This window comes from Haliaeetus leucocephalus, unplaced genomic scaffold, assembly GCF_000737465.1.
Source record: "Haliaeetus leucocephalus isolate CR32 unplaced genomic scaffold, Haliaeetus_leucocephalus-4.0 Scaffold351, whole genome shotgun sequence".
NCBI lineage: Eukaryota > Metazoa > Chordata > Aves > Accipitriformes > Accipitridae > Haliaeetus > Haliaeetus leucocephalus.
The window spans coordinates 6,590,137-6,617,124 of record NW_010972787.1 but is presented as its reverse complement, the minus strand read 5'-3'; the positions used below and the strand labels follow the sequence as shown (position 1 = coordinate 6,617,124).

Below are 26,988 nucleotides of genomic sequence, written 5' to 3'. Positions count from 1 at the left end.
ATCTCTATAGGATGGTTTACAGCAAATGGAGGTGTTTAAATTTCAGTGACTGATGCCTCCTCATGGACTATTGTGTGATGATCCAGACAATCTCTATCAATTATCCGTACAGATGAACATGCTGCATTGATACATGCAAGGGAAATTTGTTCTGGAAAACTGCTAATTCCTGACTCTCTGGTCCCATTCCTACCTCATATTACTGTGAGTCCCTACTGTCTATAATATTTAAAGAGGATCTTATGGAATCAATAGTGTCAGGGTAAAGAATATGGCACCCCACTGCTTTCTGGAGTGTTCATTTTCTGCTCCATCTTCCTCTTTCCTGAAATGTGCACTGAAGAAAGATAAATAGCTTTTGGTTTAGAAAGTAGGAGCTGTATTTCCCCACCGCTACTCTGTTACAAGGCAATACCTGTGTTCCGCCATTGCAGTATATAATACTTAGCACCCTGCCTACTAGCTTCAGAAATGATAGCCCTTGTATTTTTGTTCTGCATGTAAAGCTTGATAACTTAGACATTTTTCAAAAATGTTCCTATTCCATTGTTGCTATTAGGAGTCAGATGGACATTAACCTTCCTCAGTACTGTCAACAGCTGTGTTACGGAAGGAGCCTGCAATTTCTCTCCATGTACAAAGGTCTACTTTAAGGCCAAGGGTTTCACAAAGATGGTCTACACATCTGGCAAAATCCATGGGTTACGTACACATGGGACAAAATTCTCCCTAGTTTTATTGAGGAGAACAAACCACGATCATTTACTTCTTGGGGAATACTTCATCTGAGAATGACAGGTTGTATGAAACCAGTATTATAAAAACCATATTTCTTCCCAGATATGTTTTCAAGTATATGGTACAAAGGTGCAAAAAATACAATATTTTTAAAGGATGTTAAAGTAAGTTATAGCCAAGTGGCAGCAAGGCAGAATTTACAATGCATGGAAAAGTTCCATTGGTTGTATCAACATTATTTCAACTATTGCAAAATTTGGCTGAGACATGCTCTTAGTCTAGTTCTCTGAAGGTTACAAATGAGCTCAGTCTTATCAAAATTATTTTATGCTGTCAGACTGCAGAACTGCACACTTAATATCATGAGACATTGAAAAAAAAAGATATAGTTAGGAGAACAGGCTCTTACCGTGATAACACCGTCAGAAGATCACTGTTCTTCAAACAGTCAGACAGATTATCCACAGCAGCTTCCAAAGTAAGTAGTGCCTCCATTACATACCCCTATCAATGCAGGAGGTTAACCATTTCAACAAACACATTCAGAATAGTGAACATTTAAAAATCTTCAGTTCATAAAAAGAACAGGCACCTACTGAAAACCTATAATTTCTCCTGAAAAAGAACAACATTCCCATCAATGCCACTGCCCTGAACATTAAAATGTCATGACAAATGTGTTTTATTTTCTGCCTCTCAATGATCCATGAAGGCACGCAAGAGGGGCACATATCTCATCAGGGGACTGGTAACGGCATACAGAACCTCTGACTTGCAGGTCACTGATTTAAATTCTGCACAAGCAGTTGTGACAGAATATTACTGTCATCTTGTGGCAGTTTCATTACCTAAGTAAAATATGGAGGTGATGTCAGTCTATTTCTTATTAAGAGCTAGTAGTTCTCTTTATTAAGTCTTGAATCTTGCAATAAATAGTCTCTGATTGTACAATTTCAGTCTGTTTAGCTAAACCAAGTGAACATCATAGGTCACTAAGAGAGGACTGGATTAAATCAGGCCAGTCTAAGTTTTGTACTTTCATGGATGGTGTGGATTTCTTTATTCCAAAAGTTGTTAACATTTGAGAAATGAGGTGGTGTCCACTTCACGTTGTCAGATTACATCAGCAGATAGGATGATGGGTTCCTTAAGCACAAATTAATGATGTGAAAAGGGAAAAAATGGTCATCAGAAAGATTTCATTTTGAGTGACATTTACTATATGTTTTTCAGTCGTTCTCTTTAGAGCTACATAATATTGTTAACAGCCTGACAAAGGCTTTGATAAGGTACATATGGATTCAGTAAACTCAGAGGTAACCTTTTCTAAGGCCACATTCTACTTTGCATCACTTTACTCCAGAACACCTTGTTAAAATGGTAATTTTAAATTAAGTATACATTAAGTTAACAGTACTAAGAAGTATGATGTACACGCGCGTACCTGAATCTCATCTCCATGCTCTCCAATAACTTCCACCAATCTTGACAGGAGGTCAGACAACGCATGTGCAGAAAGGGGCTGCTTTAGGGCCCTGAATATCTGGAAAGAGCGACCTGCGTAATGTCTTGAAGAGCTTGAAAGAGCTGTTTGTAAAGCAACTTCACTCAGATGCTGCTCCAGATGAAAACCTAAGCAAAAGAATAGTATGTCAATTATTTATTCTTTTTTAATGACAGACTTTACTGTGGGTCATAAACGGGCTGACCCAACTCTGTGGGGAGAATATGCATTGTAGTGTATTCTGCAAACCCTGTGAGAAATGGAGATGCAGAAATGTCTGTGTTTGGGAGAATTTCCCACTGTTTACTTTTATTTGACACAGGTAAGAAAACTGCAAAACCAAAATTCTGAGTCTGCAAATGTTTGTCAGCAAAAACCTGAAATTATTAATGTGATTTAAATTTTTTTACAATTCCTGGACAAACTTTCAAGCTATCCACTATTCTTGCTGGCAGCAACACAGTAACTTCTGAACGCTCCCAAACCTAAAGCCAAGCTGAATTAGGAGTCTTTAGATTAGCTTCAGAAGGCTTTGGGTAAGATCTTAAATATAGCTACTGACGGTGCATTCTGCTTTGATCTTGGAAGATATTTAATTAGTGACTTGTGTTGGTTTTCAAAATACAATCAGTACATTTCCTAAGCTCTAAAAACATAATAAATTAAAGCTAAACTTTTATTGCCGGAAGAAATTTAACAAAGTACATTTACTTAGTAACTGTGATGTATTTTACCAACAGGACATAGAGGAGCTTTTATCTGGTAGAATCAATCAAAAGGCTTTCTACCAACAGTTTCAAAGAAATGTTTGATTTAACATTCAGCCACAGTCCAATCTAACATGATTTTTTTAAAGCAATTCTTTCATATGTCATACATCCTTTTATCCTTACACATACACTTATGACATTTCATATGTCATAAATACAATATGTTGTGCTTCTGCATAAGCAGATCTACTAAGTCACAGGATAAATATTCAGTGTGACCTTGAGGGAATAGTCTTTTACTTATGAAAGAAAAGAAATTTACTACCTGACTTGGAATCCTTAAATACAGATACAACATGACGCAGAAAATTAGTAAGCTGTTCAGCACTCTTGGTGTTCTGATTTTTCGGTGTGATATCTTCATGGCACCAAAGTGGACCAAATGCCCTTAAAGAAATACATAACAAAGTGCAAAATTTCTTTGAGTTATCTGAAATGTAGTAAGCTAAAATATATAAACTGTAAAGGCACTTAGATATTTCCAGGGTCATAGCCTGGAAAACATGCAACTGAACAGAATTTTATGAGCAAAATACAAGTAAATAAATATTCCTATGCTGCATTTTACAAAACCTCTGTTTTAAAATATAAGTTATACCATTTGGAGAGCAGCATAAACAAATCCCTGTTTTTTAATTTAACATTGCACCTAGGATCTGCTGGCTGTAGTTGGTAGTTAATATTAGTTTCACCATGGCCTTTCACTATGCCCTGTACACTTCCCATCTAATTTTATAATAATAAAACTGTCTTCTTCCATTAGTTCATTGTTGAATATAATACTTTCAGTCAATTAAACATCTTTTATTCCTGTCAGGCAAGATTTTTTTCTGTTGGTCCTGACACTGTAGTGCTTTTAAGTACCTACCTACTTCTATAAGTATCAATAAAAGAGGAATGGGAGTCTGTAATTACTATGAAAGCTTGGTCATTTTCCTTTGAGTCTTTCAAGTTGCTACAGATAACTGTAGAGAAGACATGAAAGTATGTGTTTTGAGTATGAACGTATCCTCTGCTTATCTCCATTACCTGGTTGTCAGAAACTCAATTAATTTGTTTGCTTTCTCATCTGTTTCAGCAGCAGTGTCCATGTCCTCAACCTCTTGTGTAATCTGGGGGAGATTTCCACTGCTGCCTCCCAGACTGATACTGGAGGAGGTGGAGCTGGAGCTCAAGCCGGAGTCTGGCACCGGAGATGATTGGTATTCCCGCAGAAAGTCAAAGCCACCTGCCAGCCAAAAGGGAGGAGATAAAGATGGAATGCCCTGTTGGGCCAGCGTTACAGATGAGAGTGTCTGCCAAGCAGCTCTCTTCAGAGTCAGCAGCAGAAACCTTCTACTGGGAAACACAGGGAAAACCTACAGAACACAACAACCCTCAAATGCCAACGGTACTGTGTTTCTGAACATTCAGAATCAAACATAAAATGAAAAATATCAAAGTCAAGGTTTTTTTTTTTTTTACTGCACAAGGGCTACAGTACTTGAAAACCAAATGTTTCAGGGCATTTTACATTCAGAAGTATGACTTTCTGTAAAGTGAATTTTGAAGTTGGCTAAGTGCATGCAAAGTTCAGCTCACTTCTCTGGGCTAGTTTGATGAGGAAAAAACCTCTGCAGGGTGGAATTTTTAGGACAGTGATGTTGTCCTAATTTTACAGATGTAATGGAAACCAAGACACAAAGTTTAAGGCTTCTGTTCAACACCTTTAGTAACTGTAAACACTGGACTACTCATACTAAATATTTTCAGCATTAAGATTAAACATCCGAGTAAGAGTTCTGCTAGATCAAAAGCTTGCCACATAACTTCAGAGCTGAAATTAGAAACTACGACCTGTTTTCTTACGGTATGACTGCTAGTCATCTTAGGCTGTATCTACAACAGAAAAACTAGCTCTGTGAGAAGACTGGGAGCAGGAGGGGCCTCTCAACTGACAAAATCCACTGCAGGTCAAGAGACTCTTAGTTTAGTTGCCTGACATTATGTGGAAAGAACCAGAGCTGAAGTATTTTCAGTTAGGATTCTTTGCTATAGCTACTCACCCACATTCTCACTCTTTATACTAGCTGCTCAAAGGAGAGTCCAAATACAAAGTTTTGATAACTTCTTGGACTTAGGAGGCCCAAACACAGGGTACCAACTATGTTTTTGAGACACAGGAATGAAAACAGTTTTTCGTTTTGGCAGAAAAGCAGTAATATAATTTTAATGTAAGAATTTTATTCTGTATTTAATAATTCATGGACATGCATTGGAAAAGAAATCTATACAACTCAAGACAGGAAATTCACGTGTGAGGTAATTTTGCACAGACGTTATTCAGAATTAAACCTCAAAGGCCAAACTAATTCATTAATCTGAAATACCTGTCCCTTCTTCTCATTACTTTAAAATAATTTTTTTGTGTCTCATGAAAGAATAATAATCAGTTATCAAGTAATATTCTTTATAAAGTCAAACTATTTATTACTTTTGGTTGTATTTGTAAAGAACCGCGGAAATGCCACTAATTAGATAATGTTTCCTTTTAATTTCTCACTGTATGGTAAAGTTCTTCACCCTCTCCCAGACAACTAATCCTACCTCCATAACTCTGCATTGGTTCTGTGATTCCTTCCATTCTCAACAGTATGCTTGCTTTTAGCAGTATTACATAGTGTATCTGTGATATAAAGGAGGGTGCACATCATGTGAAATTTAACTTAATAAAGGAAAATCTGAGCTGCACATTTTTGCTGCTCTTCCTGTGTTGGAATTATTTATTAATTTCTTTTGAAGGTTGAGGAGTGATTGCCCTCATTTAAAGTAGTCCTGGCTCCCTGAGGGGGAAGTTAGGAAGTTATTAGCTGTATTAATGTTTTAAATTCTACATTATATATTTTGTCTTACATTAGATAGCTTTCTCACTATCATAAAAAGTTACCTAATAATAATTTGGGCGCATCTCTAGGGTAGTTCACATGGAATTAATATTAATGGGAACTGTTCATATTTGCCACTTTACTACTTTAATTTATCAAAACTGTTATATTTTGGGAAAGTAACCTTGACATCCTACTTTCAAAAACCTCACAGTATAATGTAATGTTCTTTTCTTCTTTTCTTTTATTACCTGTATAAAGATATTCAGGTAAGTATGCTGGTTGTACTGTCAGAGTCTTGATCTCATTCATCTCTCTGGTCTGAAGGAGCACTGATGCAATGGCTTGATAGTTGCTATTGCAAGATAATGCAATCAAAAGGTGAAGCAGTAACTTTTTACTGTGTTCAAAGACCTCAGGGCGGTAATGGTCAAGACCTAAAAGAAAAGGTTACAGTAATCACTGAATATGAAGTAATAATAAACAAGTTCATATTCCAGAAATAGCAAAAATTTCAAGGCAGTTCATGGCAACAGTGGAAACGAACAAAAGATGTAGCATTTCCAGACACAGTTTCTAGTTTTTTTACTTAAATATATGTGTATATTTAGTTTCCAGACTGAGATCCCACACGGGAGGTACAAAACAACGCGTGGCAATACATTATGCATTCTGTCTCACTGCAGTGTTAATTTGACAGAGTGGGAAAACCTCTAAAGATGAGAAATTCTTGGTGGTGGTTGTAATTACATTGCTTACCTCAGTATCTGGCTTTCTTGCACAGACATCAGTTTTACAACAAGTGCAAACTGTAAGAGGTAGATACTGATTTATTAAGAAAGGAACTGATGGACAGAATCCCTTGCAGAAACTTCAGCTACCAGTGAGTAGCATGAGAAATTAGGCACTAGCTCAGGATGCAGAACTGAAACCGAAGGTCTAGCACTGAAAGACTCTGATCTGGTTAGCACTACTGCTGTTTATAAGATTTTAACAAAACCTGAATAATTCACAAATTATGAATACAGAGGAAACAGATGTTTGTAAAATAAAATGTACTCTGTGGTAGTAATCTCTTTTCGATTCTCTTTCAGCATCTTCCATGATATTTAAAAATACTTTCTTCTGTTTAGAGGCAGTTTTAGTGCTGAAAAATTGGAATTGTTTTCTTCTTCAGCTCCTCTCTTCTCAGGATATATTCCTCTTTAAAAAGCAGCTCCTTCATTACTCTAAGTGGTAGCAGCCAACAGGTCTTTTCAAGTCAGGTGTTTTCTAATATACTCCAGTCACGCTGGTTCTTGTCTGGCCTGCAAAACTGAAGCTGCTCATACTGCCACAGTCTGAACAATGTGTCCTACGGGCAGGTCTTTGGAGGTCCTGCGATCCCTGGTGTCACTCATCTTCCCATAGCCTTCTCCAGAAGAACCACAGCCAACCTGCCCACCTCTTCTTCAGCTTCTTCAGGTTTCTGCTCTTATTCTCTTTTCTCTGTCTCCTTCCACCTGCCAGGACATAATGAATCCATCCTACCCTGTTCTAACACACACTGAAAAGGATATAAGAAGTTCTTTCAATTGAAAATAAATTCTCTATTGGCAGCACTTGTGACTGAAAACCTGTTAAACCCTAGGGTTGTATGAAAGTATTGACATAGATATGCTAGCTATGAAATGAGAAGGACAGTTCAGTCTTTGTGCTTGTCCAGTGCTGGGCCCTTCTTTAACTTGGAAGAGTTCCCGAGAGGGTAAACTTCGGTGATGTGGACACATTTCCATGGGAAAGAAGTCTAGCTGCTCAACTCATTTTGGTTGCAAAAGAGTTTTTAAACAGCACTGATTTTCATGCACTAGTGAGATAGGCAGGTTCACACCAGCAGTCTGCCTCTCTACTTCACCGTCAGTACTACAAACCATCCAATAGTCTATTGAACACATACACTGCAAAATTCTTTCATTTTAGAATTTTCTCACTTCTTCCAATAAATGGAAGGATACAGGCTCTCCAGCTAGCCACCATACCAGCTTCCAGCTTCCTTTTCGGTCAGATGCATCTGCCTGCTCACATTCCAACAGGACAGAAATACTTCATTTTCAGTCCCATTCATACCATTGGCTACCATGTATAGCGTAACTTCCTTACACCATCACAACAGAGCCCTACTACAAACATAGAAAAATTTTCCGCAGGAGGTATAACAACTCTAGAGAAACTGAACTTGAAGCCTGGAAGCTGTGATCTCATTTTAGTTACCACTAAACCAGTTACATTAGTTATCAGTTACATTTAGCTTTAATTTCACTTTTGAGAATTGAGAGTTCTTAACCAAGGGACTGTCTCAAATGGTATTAATATATTTCTATTTATTTCTTACAAAAAACTGTAATGTGGAAACATTATCGCATTAACAAATCAGTAAAGATATTTTTATAATGGATTACTAATATCATAACTCTGTTTCTGCATATGATTATTTGCATGGCTCCCTGATGGCTCCTTAAAGCTGTCTTAACCGAAGTGGCCAGGCTGCTGCATACTACTTCTGTCTTAAGTTATTCCTTTGTTCTTGTGAGAATTTCTAACTATAAGCACCAGTTTTCTCACACTTGTTACAAATCATACTAAAGATGTTGTTTGATCAGCCGATGGTTGTTGATTTGATTCATTCACTTATCCAGTTCTCTTTCAGCTCCCTCTTACACTTAGAAAGTTCACAGCAATACAAAAAAGAAGTAAAAAATTGTTACGGGCAGCCACAAAAATAGATCTAACTTTTAAGTGAAGAATATATGTTAAATGTCGTATTGAAACTGATCCTCCCATCTGACATGGTCCTGGCTGTTATTCTTGTGTTTAATTAGAAGTTTGTTGAAATCAATGTACTAATATACAAAGCTTGAATATTTGATGAGTGTGCATTTTCCAAAAAAACCTATTTCAACAAAAAATATCAAACAGAACAGTTGGTAACAGAGTAGCAGAAAAGGAGAATGAGGTAACTTCTTCAACTATATATGGAAGTATATCACATATATTCTACCACTGTGCTGTAACCTCCCACTTTAATCTTTTTTGCCTGCTAAACAACAGATTCTTCCCAGATTGCCAGTGAATAGACTTAGTGGTAACTATGGAGACTGAATGAGAAGTGGACTGCAATCGCTAGTTATAATAAATTTATTTCACAAGTGTCTGGCTGGGTTTATTTGTGAAAACTATTATTTATCAACCATGAAAGTTAGGGAATGGCTTTATAATGCTAAACACTCTTGTGTGCTAAAAAAATTAGGCCATTCACTTTTCATAATGTTGTTATCAATTAATATGTATAGTATGATTGAAATAACCAGGGAGCTGTGCAGAGCCCCTATCAGTTAATATTTAAAATAGCGAAACAATAACTAGACATGATTTAGGGTTTAGGAACTAACTACTAGACAATGGGGCTTTATGTTTAGGTCAGAAAAGGAAATGGATTGTGGTCTGGTCAATAAACCTTGAAGAACCGCTTGGAACTGCCAAGATTAGGGAAGAAGTAGGTAAAAAGTAATTCCTATGGGGGGAGATCGTGACCACCGACTCATTGACCACCTACACAAATGTTACCACCTACTCAAGACAACGAAGAAAGAAGACAGAGTCTGCGCACTAAATTACATGAGGGGCGAAGAAGAAAGAACCAATCATTAAGGAAAATAACAATGAATATGTATTAGTCAAGTGTGTAAACGTGAGGATTTTTGAGACAAGGGTGTGCTGTCTTGAGATAGGCACCCATTCATGTGCATCAATTAAATTAATTTGAAAATACCTCGACTCTGTGTGCTGTTGGCTTGCACACTGGGTAAACGAACCCATTTGTGGGACAACAAAGTAGCAGGATAATGAAGTTATCACCCTCCAGTTGAACTGTGTTACAGTCAAGAACAGACAGCAGTGGGGGAAAAGCAGTGCCTCTATGCTCAGGGAAGATACTCATGATAAAGTATTCCATTAGCAGTGAAATTAATGAAGCTTGCTTTCCAGTGGTCTGTGTCCTACCTTCACTATCTCTGCTGTACAGTAATCTCAGCTCTCTGACATAATATTTTTGCAAAGGCAAGAGACAGCACTGGTGTGTGTAGTCCACATCTAAGGCATGTGCTGACTGCCCAGCTGCCCATCACAAACCACACTGTACGAAGGCTGTTTCGTCTGCCTTTCTCATGGGTGGGGGGCTACAGGTTTTTTAGAGATATTTTAGGAAGTCAATCATCTTTGAATTTCTATTCACCTCTCAAATTTGGGTGAAATTGGCCAAAATATTCAAAAGCTTCAAAGTTTTGAGACTAATTCACAGACTGTAATTGCCTCAGGCTTTTTTTTTTTTTTAGGAAATTGTAATTAAAAACTTGTAAGAAACGTAACTCTACAGCTTCAGTGAAACTAAACTAAAAGGACAGAGTACATTTATACTTATTTCTTGTTCTGTTGGTCTTACCTAAAAAGAGAGCATGTAGCAATAAAGGGAGGTGAAGAGCCCAATCTTCTCTCACACTGTGATCCACTACCATCTCAGTCATGAAGATGACAGCAATATTGCACCTGGAAATTAAATTACAGTATCAGTCTGAAACCTCTTAGAGATGGGAAAACAGTAACATGATGGCTATTTCTGAAGATATGAACCACCTCTGCATTTTCACATTTGTAGCATTTCTTCTCAGTATGATTAATGCTGAAGCACCTTAGTTACAGTATTAAGCAGGTAAGTACCCATTACTGAAAAGAACACTATTACTGTCAATACAAATTATGTAAAGGAGGAATTTCAGAATATGCATAGCCTATTTAGAATAAAAGATCAAGGGGGAAAAATGCTATGAATAACAGCCACGGAGGCTTGGGAAAGAGAAATTTTCCTTTTCTGTTTTAGTTGTTTCTTCAGGCTGATCCTTATCAAAGTCATGTCCTACATTGTAAATAGGCTTTCTGGTAGAAAGCCTTCATTGCATGTTGATTTTAGCACTGGAAATCAGCAGAAACTGAAGGTATGATTTTCAGATGTTCTGAGTGGTGGGACAGTTGGATTGGTTTTGGTCAACTAGTAAGAGGAAGCATCTCACTTGTTTGAAATGTCAGAATGAGAATCTGCTCACCTATGAAGTGGTCCCCGGGGTGTAATGGTTTCTGGGAGGTAGTCCACAAGTGGTGCCCAACATCCTCCATTGTAAGGCATGGGCAGGGGGTGTGGTTGTTTGGTTTCAACAATATTCAATAACCAGCTTGTATATGGAGAAACAGGATCATCTGCATGGAAAAGCATTAAAACAGAGTGCATAAAAACCAAGTCTGGTTACATATTTTGGAGAAATAATAAAACAGAGTTTATGCTAACGTATCAGCTCAGCTGTTTGGAATAATGTGATAAAATGACATGAGGTTTGCAAATTCCTGTGTTCAATAATAAGTGATGCATTTTTAATCCCTCTTTCACGCTGCTGGAAATTAAACAGATTCCAGACAGACAGCACTGAATAGTAGGAGCTGCAGCTGAATCCCTGCTGTCACTTAGTAGCTTTGGATCCAGATCACAAAGCACCAAGCAACAAACATTTTCTTCAAAAATGAGAGAAAAGTTCAGCCAACGAAGCTGCTGTCAGAAGCCATCTGCTGCAAGGAGCCATGTACCAGTGACACATTCTTGCAACTCCTCACCAGTGCCCTGCTGAGTGATGCTATAAAGGCAGAAGTTAAATGTCCTGAATTAGGATGGAGGCATACGGAATGCAAAAAACATCTCCAGGGTAATTTTCTTTCAACAGGCATGAATTATCTCTTGAATTCTCAAAGATGTATTTAAATTTGCTTCAGTATGACAGCTGCTTTATGTTAATAAGCAAGAGGTTTTTTTCTTCCACTTGTTTATCCGCAATGATGTGGGTCAAGTAAGTTATTTGCACTACTTTCTGTCTTCTCTCAGCTGCACAGCTTTGTTCATCCCTCTTGTATTCTGTTCCCTCTCATTCTTCTCAATTTTCCCATTGGTCAGTTTTTATTCCCCAGCTCTGGCAGTCTGTGATACACTGCCATGGAAAGTATCCTTTCCAGGCCTGTTCTTGACATATATCCAAACATTGCCCTTTGTGATTTTTTAACAAGAGCATTATTTTTTACTCTGTTTTTTTTTTTGTTACAGTTTTGCATTTTAGGTAGGTCTGAAACTCTCAGCACTTTGCCTTTTTTAACAGCATGTATCTGATGCTTGTCAGCTTTGCCAGAGGAAACAAAACTGCTTTGATGCCTCCAAAAGTATCAGAGCTAGCTTTTTCCAATGCACGTCACTTCTTGGTTTTAACGTCTTCAGGTTTCCAGATCTTCAGGAGCCCTTCAATGCAGTAGCTGCTCCTCCAATTATTACTGAAATGCCAACTATCATTCCCACTCTTCAGTGTTAGTCTTGCAAGCAGCACTTTAGATCTTTATGATTTAGACCTCTACTTATTTCTCTCATCCTCTGGAGGATGATTTATTAGTTACAGATAAAGGAGAATATGCTGACCTAATAATGTAGAAAAGTATAGCATTTTCATATATTCATCTTCTAAGGAGTAATCAGATGTTTGCCAAATGCTTGTCACATAAAAAGCACTGCACAGTCACTATTTGTTACTACCAACTTAAGTGTTTCACATAAAACTGCTTCATGATGTCCGTGCTAAGACCTAGCTCCTCACTCATGTTTTCACAGGTTTATGGGCAGAGTGAGAAAAAAAAAGAAGCATTTTGCACCTTAACATACAATCTTTGCCTGAACAAATGAGTTTCCGTGCTGCAGAGCTGTGTTCCCTATTTATATCCTCAGCAACACACGTATGCTCAAGTAAAGTGGAGAGAAGAGAGAAGCCATACCACCAACTCCTTCACAGTCTGGGCTGCCTGCCAGCGGGAGTAGTTGCACTTTCTTAATGGAGGTTGCATTATTTATCTTGTAGAATGACAAATGGTATAAGAATTACTCTTTCTTTTTAGAGTTCTATATAAATGTCAGTAGCTAAGTAAAATGTATTTTATTTTACATCGAGGTATTCATATATTTGCGGAAGGAACCCCTGTGAGAAGCAAACTTTGCATGAATATTCGCAGTACTATAAAGCTTGCACATACAGGCAGGAAAAAACATTTGGGCACCGGCTTGAGGAGACATTCCAAAAGAGCAAAGAAAATTTCAGTATACTTTAACCTTTTATTACTCTAAGCTCTTGTCAAAACCAGCTACTTGTGAAGAATGTTCTGATAATACAAACAATGTTCTGTTTTGAAAGATTGTTCATGCAGATCAGATTAGCACTGGTGCTCCAATTAACATCTGCTGAAGAATTTTTAGTAGCTGCAGCACTAGAAAGCCATAAGAAAAACAAGACAAGTGTACCAAAACCCACTGAGTTCAAATGTTGCACACTTTTTTGTGTATTTAAATACTGCAGTATGTACATACACAACATTCTGTAAATATTGTGCTTCATAACCATGAAAAATAGTTGTTGATATACATTATTAAATTATCCTATTGTATTGCATTTGACAGTGTTTCCACATTTTGCAGAAGAGTACTGCCAAAAAATTACTTGGATTAAAGAATATATAAAATCTTTACTTTTTATGTCAAAATACTGTCCCAAAGTGGTGTCCATAGCACCAGGACAAGACTTATGGCCTCTACATTATTTGACCTGGCTTTATTAATCCAGAAATGAAAGTCAATAAAAAAGTCTTGCCTTTTTTACACTTGGTTAGGGCCTAACCAAAATCTGTAGATTGGCTTCCAGAAATGAAGTCAAACCATCCAACTCTGAAAATTTACACTGTCATTCAATAGTTGATGGAAATATCTTGGTTTTCTTTGGAATCTCTGCTGAGCATCAAGTGTCCATTTATAGTCTGTTCAGCAGAAATACATAAAGAACAACAAGTGCTCTCAGGAGCCCTATCTTACTCTCCCCTCTAACACAGGTTTGCACAGTGCAGCCAGAAACTGGTTGCAGACAGCAGAGAAAAGCCAAAGAGGAGAGAAGACATCATTTTTGGAAACTCCTGAATGTCTTCTTCATGCTCATATAACACCACTTGATTTGCAGGAAAATACTGGTGAAGGGCACAATTCAAAGTACTCGCTGTAATGCTCTTGGAAGTCCTTCACCTTGCCATGTATGAAAAGTTCAAGGTGTTACTGTCTGGAGGATTCTATGCTGCTGCCTTCTGTGAAGTTCTCTGGCCTTTAAATAGGTTTGACTGAGCCCAGGTTAAACAAAGGAAATTAAATAATGAGGTACAAAGGTAAAATAAGGACACTCCCTGTATAGTGATGCTACATCACTGTTTATACAGAACTTAAACAGAGAGCCTCCACCAATCTTAAGAATGTTTTTGTCTCCCACCAAAACACCAGAAATTTCATCAAATTGAATAATACAACTCACTTTTGTCATCATCATAAGATCCTCCGGAGCTATTACTGTATCTCGATTCTAGTCGGGTATGTGCTCTGATTACATTACTGAACCTTCAAATACAAGAAAAATCTTCATTACAAACACAAATTGACATTAAACATCTGGACTATATGCTTACTCTACAAAAAAAGCATTTCCTTAAGCATGCACTTGTATATGGGAGTAAACAGCAATGTGAATGTAATGCTGTTTCCTTCCACAAAAGAAGATTTTTGCAGCAGTTTCTGAGAAGTTCTAACAGTGTGCTCCTGTGTCACAAGCTTTTAAAATTTAGCAGAGGGAAAATTTTCATGCTGCAAATGTGTGATTTTCTTGAAACAAGAAACTGTGCTAAGGCTGAACTGAGATATAAACTGTTCACAGCTAGTATTTTGTCACAGCCCATGTTCATGGGTAAAATTTTGTCAACCTGCTAAAGCAGTAACTGACTGAATAGTCCAAAGTCAGGACCGCGCAGGTATCAAGTGGCAAAAGCTGCAGCAGATCACCCTTCAACAGGAAAATCCAGCAACCGCCAGAGCAGACCTAGCAGAGGAGTTAAGGGATAGGAGAGCCAGAACAAACTGTTCACAGCTGTCCTCAAATCTGCCACAGATCCACAATAAGCTAACTTTGGCTTCCTCCACCTCCTTGTGCTGTCAGTGTCATCAGGCCTGAAGTGGAGCGAGAGGAGCCGTGCTGGAGGCTCACACACTAGTGAGGATGTAAAAACATCACTTGTTCTGCAAAGCTAGGAAATTAATTACAAATAACCATGTTAAAACAACTGTATCAAACAAAATAAGACTGAAGGTTCTCTATACAACGTTCAATTCCATTTCTTCCTAATATGCATATACATTACTGCAGGGTATTAATTATGCATTGACATATTATGCTGTTTCCAAAGCAGGTCTGTCTCATAAGGGCACAATAAATTCATTGTGAAGGTGACAAAAAGACATCACGAGCCATCTTAATTCTGCCATTTTCTGTCTTTCCAGTATCTGATTCTCCTATATTTTAATAAATTCCCTTAATAAATGTGCACAAACTGACAATTACTGACATATTTATCTGGCATAAAAAAAGAGAAAAGAAGAATAAAGTTAAGGAAAAAGTTATGAAGAAATATGCAGAGATGAATTCTATCCTGTATAAAACAAATGGAGAATACAGGTCAGAAATTATTTGAGAGCAGGGCATTTTACATCATATTGCATCAACATAAAAACATAACTATCTTCTGATTAGCTTTGTATTATTAGAAAAATACCCACATTTATGAGAATAGTTTGTTTACAATCTATTACCTTCTGTGAACATTATTTAATATGTCTTGACACATGAAGTCAATATTAACGGACATTCTAAGATTGACATATTGGTTTTGAAGTGCAGATGCACTTAGAGCTTGTAATGTCTTTGATAATGTAAATGCCAGCAATGAATTCGGGCAAATTATTTTACATTTTTTTTCTGAGGAATCTTTCAGCAGGAAGCAGAATAGCAATACCAGAACTTTGTATCTTCCTTTCATTTCTATCATATGGTCTCTGGCAGATATGAATGCCAAAAATCATTTTGTAGTCACATGTAAAATTTACGTAAGACAAGAAACCCTGAAAACACAGTTAGTTTTAAAGTAGGAGATGAAGTTTGCTCAACTTATCTGCAAATCAACTAAACAAAAATCTAACTTAAAACTACAGAGCCATAAATATTTATGTAAAGAATAAAAAAATAATCCAGAGGAAAAAATGCTATTATCGTCCTTTTAAGTACATTTCTAGTGCATATACTGAAAGCCATCATTTTGAGTCATATCTGCTTTACTATCAGTTTGAAACCTTACTTAGTACTAGGATGAGTGCCATTTTTTACTTACCTTTAAATTGGCAGACAGACATAACTAACCTGACAAAATGCTACTCATGTTTATAACATGCAGAAGGTAAGCAATTCAAAAGGTACTGAAGTACAGAAAAGTTTGCTCACATAATTGTCTCCCTACCTCTAAGCCCTGAACTCATGGAAGGTGGGTTGGACTACTGAAGTGATACTAGCAACTATCAGGAACAACAGACTAATGTAATACCAATACACTTACTAATTAATGCTATTAGAAGTCATTCAAAGTTCTCTTACAAAAGTAAGTGGGTTTCAGTGAGAGAAGAAATATATCTGTCTGTGCTCGAGGATCTGATGCCCCTTAAGCTTTGCATTTATTCATTCATCATTTGTCAGTATGTACCATAAGTAGCAAAAGACTAAATTGAATATATAAGCAAAGTATTTTACATAGCTTTCCTCTGTAAGACATTTTACACAGACAAAGGAGATGTCCTTGCAATCATGGATACAAATCTGCATACTAAATATTACTCACTGTCCATGGAATCAAAAGGTGTTATCAAACCTGGTAGTCATTATTTGGTACACACTCTTGATTTTCTTTCTCCTTTGTGGATAATTCCTACAAAACCGTGACCTACTTAGCACAACTTATTCAATGTAGCTTTAGCAAATGTTCCTCTGCAATGAATTATTACACAACAGTCAGGAACTAGAATCACGTGAATAGCTTTTTTTTCTTAAACTTTTATATATGCTCATTTTAAAATGGTCTTACCGGGGTAATGCCACTGAGGATCAGTCTGAGCACCACAGTTCCACACAAAACAATGCAGAACTTTGCCCAACATCTCACCCTTAGCCTAGGAAAGCACATAACATTTTGGAGAAAAAAAACCCAACAAACCACAAACCTTTCATCAGTCTCTTTCACCATTCTGTTCTCCTCTACATCAGGAAAACTGTCTTGGCCAGCTACAACAGTGTTACTGCTAGAGGTGGTTCCTGTATATGAGATGTCAATAAGAACACCGTTACATGCAGCAGACAGCATTTGCAAAGCAATAAAAGCCCATAACTTAAGATCACCCTGCAAGTACTTGTGCATATGAATGAACACTGTTACCTCTACAAACCAGGACCTGCTTGCGTGGCAGAATGGTGTAAATTTTACATGCTTTGAGGGGTAGATTAACATAATGATGCTCTTCCACTCCTTAAACTAAACTCATTCTCAGGTGACATAACCTATTGTTTTTCAAGAATTTGGCAAAACACTGACAAGATTAAATTCGGGATTGGTGTCTCTCAAGTATCTTTGACCACTGCAGCCTGGAAATAGCTTTGAAAACAGAATTGCCACACAGCTGAGGCTCTCAGTTTTGAGGAAACTGCTGCTTTGGTGTATCTGCTGTGATCTCAGCATTAATGATGACTTCCTGTTCTGAGAAACTAGTGGTAGAACCACCACCTCATATGAGTTCTGAACAGCACCAAACATTGGTAATATCTTATTAAAATAGTTGAGAGAATTAAGCATATGTTTACAAAGCATATGCAACATTAGAAATCAAAAAGAACTGTAATTTAGATGTGCAACACGGCCCTGAAACTTGCACTTCATATATGCACAGATCTGAATGGATGTAAAAGTAAGAGATTTTTTTTTTCAAAGAGATGAAGATTCAAAAGAGCAGGAGAGCATAACTGAAAAGTATATTTAGGTCATACCAGAAGCTGCAGCTGAGGCTTTGTTACTGGCAGCAAAACGGTAAAATGGAGGATTATCGCAATGCTGGACTATTGGGTTCACTGGGTCAGTTTGTTGCAGCTCAAAAAGAAGCTCTTCCATTGTCTGAATAGTGTTATTGCGACATAGATATATTGCAACCTTTTTTATCTAGAGAAGAAAATAACAGTTATTAAACTCTGTCCAAACTGAATTTCCAAAGAAATCAATATATGTTACGCTGCAGTACTGAAAAGATCCAGAATGCAAATGTTACTCCTGGACAGACACCACAACCACACGACTGCATCCATCTTGTTCATACAGAAATAAAATTGCTCATTTTGATATCAAGGTAATTTCCCCAGCAGAGTGAATATGTGTTCTAATTACCCCAAAGTTTTTGCTTACCATCCACAAATGAGCTGTTTAGGTATATAACTATATAACATACACATACACAAAATCCCCTTAATTTTGTACCTATCATTTAAGGATATCAGTGTTAGCTTTGAATCACACTCAGGTATTTATAGTTTGAGTATGTGATTTCCATTGAAGATGAATCTTACTCTCTTGAATGGAGCAAACTTCCCATCTAGACAGCTAGATCCACCCAAAACTTCATGCCTATATTTCCAGATGTGGTTGATGTGAAAGAGGTAGCTGTAGCTGCAAAGAATAAGCCCGGCTTTGAGTAGCTACTTGTATCTGTAATCAAAGCACTAGCACATGGAAGAAAGGCAGAGCAATTATGTATACAGACTTCACACATCCTGATTTGAAAAAACTCAGAGTACCATTTAGAGAAATTCTGGGAATTTCTATAAATCTTTTAACAAGACCTCAAACCCTATTATACGCATCACAGCAATGAGGACTGTTGAGATACTGAGATCAAATTAGACTGAATTCTTGAGGAAAAAAATCCCGATAGCTATTAAAAGCAGAGGCGCTCTCTGGCTCAAAACCATTTGATTCATAAGCTGCTGGAGCTAGGAGACCTTATAGGGAAGCATCCCTCCATGCTTCTCTTTTTGTTTTTAAAGTTGTCCCTAAAAAGATACTTATAGCGGAGCTAATACACTGGACTGAACTGCCTGTTGGCCTCACCAAGTATTGCTGTTCTTATACTTTTAAATACTTCCATTAAAAGAACTTCCTGACTGCTTCTCTTTCCGTCTTTTTTCCTCTCCTTTTCTTTTGCTGAAAGTAGAGAAAATGCACATACTCAAAGTCTCTTTTACTCTACTGTGCTAAAAATTTCCCAGGGACTTTCCACCTCCCTTCTGAGGCTCATTTCTAGTTGTGCTCACAGTACCACTTCCAGCTTCTTTCACCCCAGAAGGGGTCACATTCCCTACACTAAGTCTTTGCTGAAGAGGTTTCTGAACTAAATATTCTAAGAAATCTTTCAGTACATATGTGAAAGAAAGGACAGGTCAGCAATTTGCACTGGGGCATTGGGAAAGAATGCTTAGAGGAAACATAATTCTAAGAGACAAAGCAATGAATTTAGCTGATTGAAAAAAAATAATAAAAAATATAAGTCAGGCATGTTTTTGGCTTGGGCCCACGCAGGCAGAACAGATGGCTGAAGGCACGAAGCAGCTGGTGACTGCCTTGGGGCACAGAGGGCTCCAAAAGGAGATGGGTAAACTGGCAATCTTGCAACTGCCTGGTCTTTTGAGCCCAGGTGAGCTGGAACAGTGCTGACAAACTGTTCGAATTATCTTTATTTGCTAAAGTGTATGTGTTATCTATATGATAATGGAAGATACATGTTTATGGTATCAGCAGTTTTGTGTAGTTAGCAGTTAGGTATGATTTCTTATCTGTAAACTCCAGGGCATTATCAAAACACTAAGCAGATGCATGTGATAAGCGGGGTGTATTTTCCTACTCCAAAAAAACCTATCAGTTAAGGGGTGACTCATAAGCACAGTCAGGCTTCCTACAGAAGTTGCAAACTTTTTCAGATTTTGCAAAAATCCAAGAATCAGACTTTTAACTCAACATTATCAAACACAGACTAACAGGGTGGCAGAAAACACAGGAACCTTGTCAGCTGCTGCCACCGATGAAGACCTGATTGTCTTGTTAAGAGCCACTGGAAGCCTGGGAGGGAGAGCAGAAAAGTCCCTCAGGCAAAATAGGAGACGCTGAGCAGATGAAGCTGGAGATGCCAAAACAGACTGCTCTCTTTGTGGAGCAAGAGGACCGTATTGTCCTGGAGGAGGACAGGACTGCAAGAGCCAAGGCTTCGAGGCAAGGGGGTTTGGAAAGAATTTGAAGAAAGAGGAGAAAGTGCTATGGGTAGGAAGAGGGTTTGAGGTAGGCTGCTCAGAGCTGTGTGATGGCAACAGTTTTGGAAAAAGGATGTGTTGAAAGTTCTGGGTTGGCAAGTATCTGGATGGGGGGACGAGGTATGTGAGGGGCTCCTGGGCAAGAGGCGACAGGGCTATCAGGCATTTCCAATCAGGCTACAGATTTAGGAGTGAGACATATACTCAGCACAGGACTACTCCTTCCTCTTAGAAATCTGCCCCTATTTCTTTTGTAAGCTGTCAGAAATACAACAGCCCTCATTTTGTCTCTTATCTCTGGGATTTCCACTTGTTCTCTGCCAACACAGCTCCTCCTGATGGAGGCTACCTTTGGGCCTGATCCCAAGTCTGTCACAGATTGTAGGATCAGTCAGGTTGGAAAGAACCTGGGAAGTCTCTCATCTAACCTCCTGCTGAAAGCACGGTCAACACTGAATGGAGAGCCTCTGTCACTCTGTCACAACTGACGGAAAGATCTTCATTACCCTCACGATATTTGGGATCAACCCCTTTGCCTTCTCATAGAAACCTTGAGCTTGTTCTTACAGCTCCACTTTCAAACCTTTCCTCTTTTGATTAGTTAGGCAACACTGACTTTGCATATATTTGCACTGATTTCAGAACACAGAACAGTAAACCCTGCAAATAAAAGAAAACCAACAGGATGTCTATGGTACAATAACCACATCTTGAAAAAATTTTACGGTCTTCTGTATTTCCTTTATTCTGTTATGCACAGCTGTCATTGTAAACACTTTAAGCAAAGTATTATTTCAGCAACTGTAAATGAAGTACGCTTATGAGGCTTTTTAGATAAGTTTAATCACATTAATAGTAATTTCAAATTTATTTCAGGGAAATCAATAGAAAGAGACTAATAAACCAGCATATCGTAATTGTGCTGGAAAATTTACTAAATTTAGATTCTGTTTCACCCAGCAACTGAGCAGTAAGGAACATGGGAATGGGACTATCTCGCTTTTCTCAGACAGCCCTGATTTTATTTTAACTTGAATAATAACAATATCCTGCACAGTGTGACTTGCACATTGCAGGAACAGTTATATAATTCATGACAGCCATGCAAAGGCAAAAGTTGATATGGTAAGGAGCTTATAAAGCTTAGCTATCTTGCGTCTCTTGAGATGTCCCACAGGAAGCCTTAGTCTGCTAAAGGAGAGGAGAATGTAGAACTTTCTTAAAACTACATGCTTTTCTGAAGGAACACCTAAATCTTTACAATAAACAAACTAATAAGATCATAGCGTATTATATCCCATTCATGATATAACATCCATTGTTTAAAGGACTTTCAAAATTTAACTAATAGCTTTGTAAACTAATTGATTACTGAGAAAAACGATAAGCATTCAGTAATTTTACTTCTGTTCATTTTTCATGCAAGTTATTTAACCTCTGAACAGCCATTCTGTCTTTTTAATAAAATTTTAAATATATCTAGAAATTGCATATTTTAACGCAATTCTGACATGGAAACAATATTTCTAGTATTTTTTCTCATTCATTCCGGCAATTTAGGGCCAGTCCCTGTTACTGGCCCCTTACACAGACATGCAAAGTTGCTCTTTGCTTGAGAGGAGCCCACCTCTTCCTTGAAATGAGCTATGCTCCACTGGTGGAAACTGAGATTCCCACTACTCAACTTCTTTCTTGAATTTCGGTTTCTTGGCTCATATATTGCCGTGATTTAATTTTGTACAGTGTGCTAGGGAATATGTTGGTACTTCTTACTTTTGAAACAGAAATCAATGTTCTGCAGGTGATAACTGTTTTCTTCATTAAAACCTGTGCAACCAATAGCAAATAAAATAAAATGCAAACACTTACATAAGGTAAAAGGATGGTATCACTGCTAACACCACACAAACTAATGAGAAACTGCAGTGTTATCCTAAGGTTGTTACTCCATTTTTCATTGTTGGCCAAAGCATTCCAGACATTTTCCATCTCTGGTCCTGGAATTTCATCTCCATACTGTAAAAGATCATAGGCATACATTTCTTGAAATATGCAGACCTCCAAACTAAGGCATGCTCTTTTAGAGTATTTTCTCATGCAAAACCAACAGTAAAATGCTGTAAAAAGTGACAAAACAGTGTTTTCAAAAGCTCCCTGACAGACTTCAGAGCATAAATTCTATTTAAAAGTATTTAGGTTCAGATCCACAGAAGGACTTAAATCACAAAAAAAAAAGTGTTTCAGGAATGTAAATTCAAAAACTGATCCGAAAATCAAGCAGTTTATTGGGTTTCATCTTTACAGTTGTTCAAGCAACTGAAGTTCTGTTTCTGCACGTCTGTACCTAAGTGCTTCAGCCTTCACAGTAGTGAACAATTTGGCACCTCTCTCCTGAGTAAATCCTAGCAGAATTAAGCATTAGACAGCCCTTTGCTTGCCATTGGAAACGAGCAGCTTTTGCTCTCCTTTGCAAGACACAGTTATGGGAATACTCCCTTTTGTCCAGTCAATTAAATGGTTAGTGCACGATCCAGGATGTGGGAGTCTAGAATTTAAGCTGTTGTGTTGCCTATGTAAAACCTTTGGCTCCCACTTCAAGAAGACTGTTTTAACCACTGCACAGACTGATATTCTGCTAGAAGAGGAGTGGCAGTTTCCAGGTCATGCTATTCTACTGAAACTTATTTAATACATATTAGCTACATCTACACTGTCACTGGCATCCACATTTATTGTCATCTACACTGGCACTTCTGGGTGCCAGTCCCTTTATCACACATACAGCCTCAAAGCTAGGTCAATTGATGCGGTTTGAAGGAAGCATACTTGTTCACTTTGGAACAAAAACTGTGTGATTTTGGAAGCAACTTACTCCAAGGACTGCTGCTGATAGGCAGTAAAGGTGAGACTGCATCACATCTGTTTTCAACCCATAAAATTCCTCTAACAATATCCTAGAGACTCCGTACCATCAGACAATTCACAAGCCAGTATCATGCTCTGGATACGCAACAACTATCAAAAAACCATCCTGGTGGGCTGAAGCACAGCCCTCACGTTACTTCAGCCATGCTCATGTGACAAAATCCAAACAAAATAATAATTAAATTTTACTTACAGGGCCTCAACATGAGGCAAGATCCAGAATCAACTGCTATGTAGCATGGATACAGACATTCTGCTTGAGAGAGGATTAACCCTGAGCAGGTTAGGAAACATGAACCACTCTACCCCATATGACACAGGTATCAGGCATTACTTCCTGGAGTTTATGTATTTAGCAGTTTAGACATAGGTACTGAATCTGGCAAAAGCAGTGCCAGAGCAGGCATGGCACGCTAGTATAGCAGCCGGCAACTCAGCAAAGAGAAGGAAAAGATGGATTCCCAGTACCTTCTCCACCAGCTGCTTAGGCATTTTACATGAAAAAGTAAATGGTAAAAAGGAATCCCTGGTCCTTTATCAGGACCTGGGATGTAAAATACCTTCCCTTTTACAAAAGAATGTACATCATTTTTTCCTTTTCTCTCTCTTAAAGAATAATGTTTCCTAGAGCTTCAGTACGACAAATTTCCAGGTCCTCATTCTCACCCCCAAATAAACTTTCATCTGCTGCCTTAGACGTTAACCTGGCAGGTAATACAGGAGGGAACTGAACTTAGTTCCTCTGTAAGTAATCCTTAATGCTTTCACTATTAAGGTTTTTTTAAAAAGGGTAAAACACTTTTCTGTGTTCATGTTTTGAAAAAGAACAGTTTTAGCATTGTCCTTAAAAGAAAAAGTGAAGGAACTTCTTCAAAAACAAGGTTGCGTCTGAGCAGCATAGACTGTTCCAGTGCAAAATTTCTGGTATCAGAGGGAAGAAACCTAAGTATCTTTTGCTTAAGAAACCTAAGTTTGACTACTTCAGAAATTATTTTACAGGTTGGTTTCTTTGTTTGTTTTGCTTTTTTACCTTGGCTGTCATATACATGAGATTATTAAGAACCAGTGAGGTGGCCTCAGGAGAGCCCCAGCCATTGCCTTTTAGTCCACTTGTGACTGCTATTTCCCCATCCTTGTCCTTCAGTTCATCTTCTGGAGTGGTAGGGCTTGAACCAGGGAGGAGCAGTCTGTTATCTACAAGTTCAATATTATGAAGCCATGGTAGCAGATAGGTAAGCATGATCTGTCTTCCATTTGGATGTGTTGTTGGAAATCGCTGGCTTACCTCTAAAATAGTAAAAGTGGAAAAGGACAATATGTTAGTCTATGAAGGAAACCTTAAATACATGGTTTAAATCAGATTTCTGACGTGTGTTAGACCACCTTATGGTCTTTACCTTGCAAACCACAAGCCTACAAAAACATGTACTTGAGCTTCCTGAAGAGAAACATTAATTTAATGTTCAGTAATAGCAAGCAATTGGTCAGGTCTTCTGTCTAAAATAACTAACATAGTCTGGGCTTAGAAACAGAAAGTCACCCCTTGTTACTGTGCCATATTATGTATTAAGTCAAATGGATGTCAATAAAGAGGAAAAAGGATAATACAGTTACTGGCAGTTATTCTAGAATTTCAAGAGATTTTGGACAACTACAATAAACGTACAGAAGTGTTCTGCAGAATTACAAATGCCCCATCAGCCTCCATGTTCCTAAGCTATAGTTTAAATCTTAAGGCACTTGGTATACTGAGTTTACAAAAACACCTCGCATATATTAGGACTCTTATTTCCTGTGGGGAGGCCTATAAAATTCATAGTTGGCTGCCAGTCCAGGAGTGCTTGTATACAGCACTTTATATAGTTTATAAAAAAAAGAACTGGCACGGTAAGGGAAAGGGATTTGGAAAATGTGGGATAAGAAATACAGTGACAGGCTTTCTGCCAAGGTGAACCACATTAGCTCTCTTTACCAGAATTCTTCTGTAAAATCAGTACAGTTAACATTTCCTTTCTTTCCTTGCTGCCTGGTTTTTAAAAATCTTCAAGACATACACTGTTCTCTCTCCTTATGATTCTAGATGTACAGAAAGGGGCTCTGATTTGGACTGTGTATCTGAGTTCTTTTAAATGACACAGCCACTACAGCAACATGAATTGATGGTAACAGTAATAACGAATAACATTTGGCTTTTTTAAGATAAATGAGCCATAAGAAATTCCCTACACCAGTTATTTATAACTCATGGTATCTTGGGTACTGAGAAATGGATGATGTATTGTTCCTTTACCCTTCCTCCAGCCCCTACAGACTAAAAACAACAGAAAAGGATTTTAAGAGCCAGTAAGAATTCCCACGATTACAGACATTGCATTCTGTTATTTAAAAACTAGAGCAACACATTAGATAGATTAAAACAGACAGATACGTCTCAAAATGTCATTGTTCCCAGGAATGGTCTCAGAGTGGGCATAATCTAAATGGTGCTCCTGCAGGCCTGCCTCTTTAACGTTTTTCTCAGTAACCCTGACAAAATGTATTTCTGATAAAACTAAAATGATACTAAGACTTGCAGATGTGGCAAATAACAGAAGATAGAGATCACTCATTCAGAATGATTTGAAACATTGGTAAAACCAGGCGCACGCAATCCATCTTCCCAAAGGTAAAGTCTTGTTTATATAAAATGAAAAATTCTATCCTCACAAGTATCATCTTTATAAATATATGTGTAAGAAGAATCACTATGCTTAACATGAGAACCCATTACAGTAGAGTTTGCCAATGTCACTTTAACTTATCCAGGGCCCTTGTAATTTCAAAGTTACCCTAAGATGACACAAGTGGCACAGAGTCCCCAAACAGGGTTTTTAAATAGCTATTCTGTTCTTTGTGTAAGTACCTCTAGGAAATATATATTGCATTCCTAAACCTGATTTGACCTGAACCAGAATAAAAACAGGTCAAGCTAAATTTATAAACAGAATTGCTGTTCACAGGTGGAAATAAATATCTTAGCAGTCTACCATTTGTACAAAAAAGTAAATTAGCTAGTAAGTCAAATAGATATAGGTACCTGAAAAGAGTGGAAGGGTAAGTTCAGGATACATCCTTGCTAGTTCATATGAAAGAAGGCCAAGTGAGACACTGTAAAGAGGTGGCAATGGACCATGTGTACCATACAAGATACTGCCTGGTCTTTGCTCAGCTACCTTTTTTGAATAAACAAAAAGCTTTGATTCAAGGATCTAGAAAAGACAAAAAAATAATGTAATGAGACAATAAAAATTCATTAATTCAGGAAACATCAGCATTCCAAGTTTAGGTATCAGAGAATGATATACATGCTTCAGAGTATACTCTCCAAATTTGAAAGACACCATAACTAATATTTTTCCATTCATTTTTATATAAATATTCCCATAAGTATTTATAGCCAAGACACAACTAATTGTTTATTTTCAAAACAAAACTAAAAAGCAAATAAACAGTACTTTATAAGAAATTCATCAAAAAACCCCAAAGATAGGAGGACAAAAAAAGTAGCTGATACATGCCTGCATAAGTTGCATGGAAATTTCATAAATCTCTCTGTTGGTGTCAGATGCCTTGAACAGCACCAAGTTTAAAAGTGTCACTATATCAAAAGGATAGTTCCTAGAAGAATAAACAGTACATTTTTGTGAATGTTGGAGAGGAATACAGATTATTTTCACTCTGATTTACTCTGTAATATGGTCTACAGAGAACGTCATCTTTCTTTTCTCTGTCCTACCACCAGAATATGGGAAAGGGAGCTCTAATGAATACATGCTGCCTGATCAAAGGGC

At 37.6% G+C, this 26,988-nt stretch overlaps 1 protein-coding gene across 1 annotated transcript in view; it reads right to left on the bottom strand.

Annotated features, from left to right (window-relative positions):
* FRY (furry homolog (Drosophila)) overlaps positions 1-26,988 on the bottom strand; it is a 176,922-nt gene that overhangs the window by 46,090 nt on the left and 103,844 nt on the right. Inside the window, exons 30-43 of the mRNA XM_010572715.1 lie at positions 26,716-26,815; positions 26,235-26,406; positions 24,189-24,445; positions 22,103-22,249; positions 17,930-18,098; positions 17,113-17,203; positions 14,333-14,415; positions 11,012-11,162; positions 10,354-10,457; positions 6,128-6,313; positions 4,042-4,240; positions 3,278-3,399; positions 2,183-2,370; positions 1,148-1,242 (exon numbers count right to left, since the gene is read on the bottom strand). Of these exons, the coding sequence (XP_010571017.1) occupies positions 1,148-1,242; positions 2,183-2,370; positions 3,278-3,399; positions 4,042-4,240; positions 6,128-6,313; positions 10,354-10,457; positions 11,012-11,162; positions 14,333-14,415; positions 17,113-17,203; positions 17,930-18,098; positions 22,103-22,249; positions 24,189-24,445; positions 26,235-26,406; positions 26,716-26,815 (2,064 nt within the window). The remainder of the gene's footprint in view (positions 1-1,147; positions 1,243-2,182; positions 2,371-3,277; positions 3,400-4,041; positions 4,241-6,127; positions 6,314-10,353; positions 10,458-11,011; positions 11,163-14,332; positions 14,416-17,112; positions 17,204-17,929; positions 18,099-22,102; positions 22,250-24,188; positions 24,446-26,234; positions 26,407-26,715; positions 26,816-26,988) is intronic.